The sequence below is a fragment of the Pollachius pollachius genome (genome assembly GCF_949987615.1).
Source record: "Pollachius pollachius genome assembly, chromosome: 3".
In the NCBI taxonomy this organism is placed as follows: Eukaryota; Metazoa; Chordata; class Actinopteri; order Gadiformes; family Gadidae; genus Pollachius; species Pollachius pollachius.
The window spans coordinates 1,983,792-1,991,291 of NC_136936.1; the positions used below are offsets into that span (position 1 = coordinate 1,983,792).

Sequence of the window (7,500 nt, forward strand, 5' to 3'; positions counted from 1 at the left end):
TGAGTGAGTGAGGGAGCATCCATTCCAGAGAGGAGGGAGTCATTATGAGAGGGTGAGGGAACATCCATCCCAGAGAGGAGGGAGTTGTGGTGAGAGGGTGAGGGAACATCCATCCCAGAAAGGAGGGAGTGGTGGTGAGAGGGTGAGGGAGCATCCATCCCAGAGAGGAGGGAGTGGTGGTGAGAGGGTGAGGGAGCATCCATCCCAGAAAGGAGGGAGTGGTGGTGAGAGGGTGAGGGAGCATCCATCCCAGAGAGGAGGGAGTGGTGGTGAGAGGGTGAGGGAACATCCATCCCAGAGAGGACTGACTCTGTTCTCTCCTCCTCAGATGAAGGAGCTAGCGGAGGCCTACTCCTCCTCCTCGTCCCCCAGGCCTGAGGTCGCCGCGGACAACGAGGTGGGCGGGCCCCGGCCCACCCCCCCCCCAGCGGGGGGGCCATCAGGTACTCAGAGAGGGACGACACGCGGACCGCTGGGGGGGAGCTAGGGAGTTTGGGACAAAATGTCCGCAAACACTAATACACGATAAATACACAATAAATACACAATGCTGCATTGAAAGACTAATTAGTAATTAGCGTAAGTTCAACCAACACAAGGTCGCTGTCAAGGAAAGTTCCCCAATGTCAAGGAAGCATTCTCAACGGCCGGCTTTTTAAGGACGCTGCGTCATAGAACGCAGACGAGCACTGTTCCAATGTTGAGAACGCTCGGAAATCGCGCCCTTTTCCCGTCCTTTGTTTGTGACAATTCTGAGATTTTTTCAAGGATGCATCGATGGAGCCTCAACGAGCCAAAATACCCACAATCCTTTGCGTTGACATGCTGCGCGGGGTATTACAATTGTGGATGGAAAGCAGTACACATTGCTTTCCACAAGTGAAGTTATTTGAACGTTTTCAGAAATATTTTGTGCCGTATTGCTTTTTATAGATTCATCATGTAAATGCAAAAAAATAAGCTTAAAGACCTTTTCTAAACGTTTTTGCAACGTAATGATAGGCTGATTTTTTGCATGGACTGATTTGATTTAATTTGTACGTAGCTGGTGTTTAAACAGACTACCGTCGCCAATAACAATTTCAACAATTAAAATATTAAACCTGTTACCACTGGAGCAGCATTAAAAAGCGGCAGCGGAAGAGCTTCCACACTGAAGCATTCCAAACTCTGAACGCTACAAACGCTAGGCAGCACTCTAGCCTCATCTCCATAGGACGCGGCTAGCAAGGAAGTGTTCTAGCAAGGCTGCGGCCTTCCCTTTGGGAAACAGCCAGTATGTCTATGAGATGTCTGTCAGATGCTGTATCAGGTGTTGTGTGGGCGGTGTTTCCGTTCAGTTCACTGAGCTTTGTTTTGTGTTCCGTGAGGAGAGAGGGGACCTCCAGGGGCCAGCGGACCCCAGGGGCCTCCAGGGGCAGAGGGCCCCTCAGGACCGGCCGGGAGAGCCGGTCTACCCGGCCCTACAGGTGAGGCCTCATGGGGCGGCTGCCATGGTGATATCGGGTGGGGCGGGGGGGCGGTGTGAGAGTCTGATGATCAACAACGATGATTCAGTAACAAGAAGGATACAGACTGCGCCCCCAGATATCATGATACTCTCACGGTATAATTTACATTTACATCGTATCGTTATATTTATGGCGTTCAGCAGACGCTTTTATCCACAGCGACTTACAGTAAGTCCATTTGTCAGAAGAAAGAGAAACGACAATATATCTCTGTGTCGGTACAGTAAGGATGTTCATAGAACCAAGTGGCAAGCGCTAACCATCCCTAGGTTAACCCGTTCCCCGTATGCAACACAGATAGCTAGGATAAGACGCTACACGATGCTAAGTACTATTTTAAAGTGCCAGGACGTACAACATAAAATAAGTGTGTACATTAAGTCCCAGGACGTACAACACACATTAAGTGTACATTAAGTCCCGGGACGGGACCACCTCATGCTGTCTTGGTGACGTCTGCCTCTTCCCCTCGACCCCCAGGCCCGAAGGGAGAGCGAGGGTTGCCGGGGGCCCCCGGCCCCCCAGGGCCCGTGGGTCTGCCCTCCCCTCCCCTGAGGGGGGATGTGTTCGGGCGGGACGAGCAGGGTGAGTCCCCCCCCCGCACGCTGCAACCCTTCGGACGTCCGTGTGCGCTTTCTTTAAATGCAGGATTTGAACTCGTTCCAAAAACCGCAGCGGAGTTTTTTTTTCCCCGTGATTCTTTTCCTGGTACTCTACCGTCTTCAGAGACCCCCCAGTGGGAACACTGGGGGGGGCTACTTCCTGCTCCTCTGGTCAGAACTGGGGCCCCGGTAGGGTTCTGTTAATGGGAAACAGACCCGGGGGTCTCCGGTGCATCAGATACCCTGGATCAGAACCGTTCCTTAACGTCAAAGCGACTCACAATGAGTCCATGTGTCAGAGGAAGAGAAACAAGATTATAGCTGGCGGTACAGTAAGGATGTTCATAGGAACAAGTGCTGAGCGCGGTACCAACGGTGAAACGGTCACTGTAGATAATCACTGAGAGGTTTCAGGGTCTGAGGGTCTTGGGAACACCATGTTCAGCCATTAAGTACACAGCGTGTTCCTTGGAACGTTTGGCCTACATTTTATTAAAAGTAGGCCTACATGTTGTTTTTTTTAACAAAAATGTAAAGCAATATTATTATCAACTGCCAGCCTTAAAATTCCTACGTTTTTTTTTTACGAAAATACTATACAGAACATATTTAGCAAAATAAAATCAAATATTTGCTATTTACCATACGTACAGTGAATTCCCTTATTTGACCAGTAGAGGGCAACACGGGCCCGTACCATAAACCGTCATCGCTGCCTCACGCAGCCGGCTGGCTCTGATTAGGGATGTCTCGGAGCTCGTGTGTGTCTGCGGGTCTGGAGCTACAGAGATGTGGGTCTGTAGGACTATGTCAGCTGGGAGGGCCAACTGGCTGTAGATCAGCCCTAATTTGTAAGCTGTCAGCACAACAGTCTGCATTGGGGGAATGGGCTCAGGCCCGGAGCCAAAACGAGCCGGTTAAAGTAGGCGAGTGGAGTCCGCCACTCAGGGAGACTTTCCCGGGGAGCCAGCCAGCCAGCCAGCCAGCCAGCCAGCCAGCCATCCAGGCAGCGGGGAAACTGTTGGAAAATTGGTTCCAGAGGGAAGTTTGCTTTTCCAGACAGTTTTTCTGGTCTGCGGCCATTGTGTTACTTTATAATCTCAACACTGCGGTGAACGGATCCGGTTAATAGCGAACAGCACATGTTGTTAACATTTAACCGTCGCTTATATGTAAATAATTATCAATAGAATAAATAACTGTCAATCTATGGCCTTTGCTTTCCAGTGAACAAGGAGCGGTTATTTTATTAGCATATTGTCTTGGAGCGGTGCGTCCGTTTACCGCAAATTAAAACCCAGCGTATGAATAAGAACATCGCCTACGTGATGCATATTTATTAGATAGCCTATAGATACAGAAATGCTTGCATAAAATGAAACATCTAAAGGCTATATACATATTTTGTTTGCTGGTACACTAATAATGAACACTTCAACATCTTAATTGTTCCATGGTGTGAATAATCCGCTGTGAACGAAAGAAGCAGGAAGACAAGAGTCTGGATCTAACTCTTGTAAATCAGCTTAATGGGCCCTCACGGCTCTCACCTGCTGTGTGTGTGTGTGTGTGTGTGCGTGTGTGCGCGCGCGTGCGTGCGTGTGTATCTGTGTGTGCCTATGTCTGTGTCTGTGAGTGTAGTTGTGTGTGCGTGGGTAGTGTGTGTGTGTGTGTGTGTGTGCGTGCGTGCGTGCGTGTGTTTGTGTGTGCCTCTGTCTGTGTTTGTGTCTGTGGGTGTAGTTGTGTGTGTGGGGGTGTGTGTAGTTTTTGTGTGTGTGTGTGTGTGTGTGTGCGTGTCTGTGTGTGTGTGTGTGTGTGTGTGTGTGTGTGTGTGTGTGTGTGTGTGAGTGAGGTAACGGTATTAAACACTTGTTGCCATGTCCACACTGTTTATGTAGTCCTGCTGAATGCCCGGGGCAGCTCATGCTTATTCACTAGTTCACCACTAATGTTCCTTTCACTCATCATTTGGGTTATTATCATATTGTATTGTATTATCTGTATTTATCAAGTATTTATTGTATATTTATCATGCATTTACATGTGTTTTCATGCATTTATCTTGTATTCATTGTGTATTTACCATGCATTTGCTATGCATTCATCATGTATTTACAGTGTATTAATCAGGTATTTATCAGGTATTTACCATGTATTCATCATGCATTGTCCGTGTATTTACCATGTATTTACCATGTATTTACCATGTATTCATGATGTATTGTCCATGTATTTACTATGTATTTACAGTGTATTAATCATGTATTTATCATGTATTTACCATGTATTTACCATGTATTTATGGTGTTCTATGTTGTTCCCCAGGGGCCCTCCCCTTCCTCCAGGCAGTGCCTGGGAGCCCCCTGGTGTCCGGGCCCCCAGGGGCCCCTGGACCTGCAGGTTAGTCTTCTGGAGGTTCTGACCCGCGTTGTCCGGACCGTGTGAATGAACACATGAGTACATCACACACCCTAATGCACACACACACACACACACACACACACACACACACACACACACACACACACACACACACACACACACACACACACACACACACACACACACACACGGCTCAGTGTAATAATAACCTTAATGAGGCTCAGTGTAATAATAACCTTAATGAGGCCCAGTGTAATAATAACCTTAACAAGGCCCAGTGTAATAATAACCTTAACGAGGCCCAGTGTAATAATAACCTTAATGAGGCCCAGTGTAATAATAACCTTAATAAGGCTCAGTGTAATAATAACCTTAATAAGGCCCAGTGTACTAATAACCTTAATGAGGCCCAGTGTAATAATAACCTTAATAAGGCTCAGTGTAATAATAACCTTAATAAGGCCCAGTGTACTAATAACCTTAATGAGGCCCAGTGTAATAATAACCTTAATAAGGCTCAGTGTAATAATAACCTTAATAAGGCTTAGTGTAATAATAACCTTAATGAGGCTCAGTGTAATAATAACCTTAATGAGGCCCAGTGTAATAATAACCTTAAGGCTCAGTGTAATAATAACCTTAATGAGGCCCAGTGTAATAATAACCTTAAGGCTCAGTGTAATAATAACCTTAATAAGGCTTAGTGTAATAATAACCTTAATGAGGCTCAGTGTAATAATAACCTTAATGAGGCCCAGTGTAATAATAACCTTAATAAGGCTCAGTGTAATAATAACCTTAATAAGGCTCAGTGTAATAATAACCTTAAGGCTCAGTGTAATAATAACCTTAAGGCTCAGTGTAATAATAACCTTAAGGCTCAGTGTAATAATAACCTTAATAAGGCTCAGTGTAATAATAACCTTAATGAGGCCCAGTGTAATAATAACCTTAATGAGGCCCAGTGTAATAATAACCTTAATGAGGCTCAGTGTAATAATAACCTTAATGAGGCTCAGTGTAATAATAACCTTAATGAGGCCCAGTGTAATAATAACCTTAAGGCTCAGTGTAATAATAACCTTAATGAGGCTCAGTGTAATAATAACCTTAATGAGGCTCAGTGTAATAATAACCTTAATGAGGCCCAGTGTAATAATAACCTTAATGAGGCCCAGTGTAATAATAACCTTAAGGCTCAGTGTAATAATAACCTTAATAAGGCTCAGTGTAATAATAACCTTAATGAGGCCCAGTGTAATAATAACCTTAATAAGGCCCAGTGTAATAATGACCTTAATGAGGCCCAGTGTACTAATAACCTTAATGCGGCCCAGTGTAATAATAACCTTAATGAGGCCCAGTGTAATAATAACCTTAATGAGGCCCAGTGTAATAATAACCTTAACGAGGCCCAGTGTAATAATAACCTTAACGAGGCCCAGTGTAATAATAACCTTAACGAGGCCCAGGGTAATAATAACCTTAACGAGGCCCAGTGTAATAATAACCTTAACGAGGCCCAGTGTAATAATAACCTTAACGAGGCCCAGTGTAATAATAACCTTAACGAGGCCCAGTGTAATAATAACCTTAATGAGGCCCAGTGTAATAATAACCTTAACGAGGCCCAGGCCCAGTGTAATAATAACCTTAACGAGGCCCAGTGTAATAATAACCTTAATGAGGCCCAGTGTAATAATAACCTTAATGAGGCCCAGTGTAATAATAACCTTAATGAGGCCCAGTCTAGCGGCTGAAGCCCGTTCAGATGTGGGTCCAGCCGAGCTCCGCGCTCACTGAGCTTCTGTACCGCAGCAGTCGTCCATCATGTGTGACTCTGCTCTGCTGCTTCACTCCCGGTTCACCACAGGGCCGGCAGGGGTCCGGGGCCTTCCCGGGAGAGACGTGAGTACGGCTGGAGGTCTCTGAAGGGGGGGGTGATGCAAAAATAGGTTTGCCGACGTCCTGATCGACTGACACGTGTTTCTGTCTTTCAGGGGGAGAGCGGTCTCCATGGGAACGCGGGGAAGGCCGGCCCTAAGGGAGACGCTGGAGAACGGGTGAGTAGGGCCTCGAGGTGGGGGGGGACCCTGCCCTGAAGCTCGACCCCTCCCCATACTGGTCCGCGCTGATGACCTCACCAGGCGTCGCGTCACGGCGGTCCCGTGTTGTTGTTCCCGGTTCCGGGCTAATTAGCGTCTCGGGAGCGCGAGCTGGCCTCCGGCGTCGGAACAGTTGGCCGGCACTAATTGGAAACGGGAATGTTGTGTTTTATTGATTATGACGTTTGAGGCTGAAAACCTTTCGCTAACAACACCCCCTGTAACCGGAAGGAGGAGGAGGAGGTATTTCATGAAGACGTTCAGTCGTTCAGCAGGACTCTAACATTACATAACCCCCTCAGGTTTAGTAGACGATCCAGTAATGCTCCTGTCACTGAAGACTTCAAAGGGCGGCGCACTGAACTGTGACTTGACCAATCAGAGACCTCGCCTCTCCGGCCCCCCTCCCCGCCCCTGGCCTTTGACCTTTAACCTCTCGCCCTGTTAGAAGACAACGTGTGAGGTGGCTCACGGGCCACAGAGTTTGTGTGTGTGTGTGTGTGTGTGTGCGTGCGTGTGCGTGTGTGTGGTATGATGTAATCAGTTAACCCATAACAGTCTCCTCGGTTCTGTTTAGGGCCCTGCAGGATTAAGAGGAGAGGCCGGCTTTTTGGTGAGGAAAAGCCTTTTCTCTCTTTGAAATCAGACACACACACACACACACACACATACCGCCACACACACACATACACATACACACACACATACCCACATGCCAGATACAGACACACACTTATTTTCTTTCTCTATACACACTCACACTCACACCAGCCATACCCGCACAAACACACATGATTTTTCTCATACCCAAACACACTCTCTCTCTCTCTCTCTTTCTGTCTCTCTCCCTTTTACTGTCTCTCTCTCTCACACACACTGTCTCTCCGTCGCTTTCCCCCT

General features: G+C 47.0%; 1 protein-coding gene across 2 annotated transcripts in view; it reads left to right on the forward strand.

The window, feature by feature from the left end:
• The window catches only part of col26a1 (collagen, type XXVI, alpha 1), a 22,057-nt gene that overhangs the window by 13,100 nt on the left and 1,457 nt on the right, over positions 1-7,500 (forward strand). For both annotated transcript variants that reach the window (XM_079733996.1, XM_079733997.1), the window contains exons 5-11: positions 329-443; positions 1,374-1,469; positions 1,992-2,096; positions 4,439-4,513; positions 6,369-6,403; positions 6,496-6,558; positions 7,178-7,213. In XM_079733996.1, the coding sequence (XP_079590122.1) occupies positions 329-443; positions 1,374-1,469; positions 1,992-2,096; positions 4,439-4,513; positions 6,369-6,403; positions 6,496-6,558; positions 7,178-7,213 (525 nt within the window). The remainder of the gene's footprint in view (positions 1-328; positions 444-1,373; positions 1,470-1,991; positions 2,097-4,438; positions 4,514-6,368; positions 6,404-6,495; positions 6,559-7,177; positions 7,214-7,500) is intronic.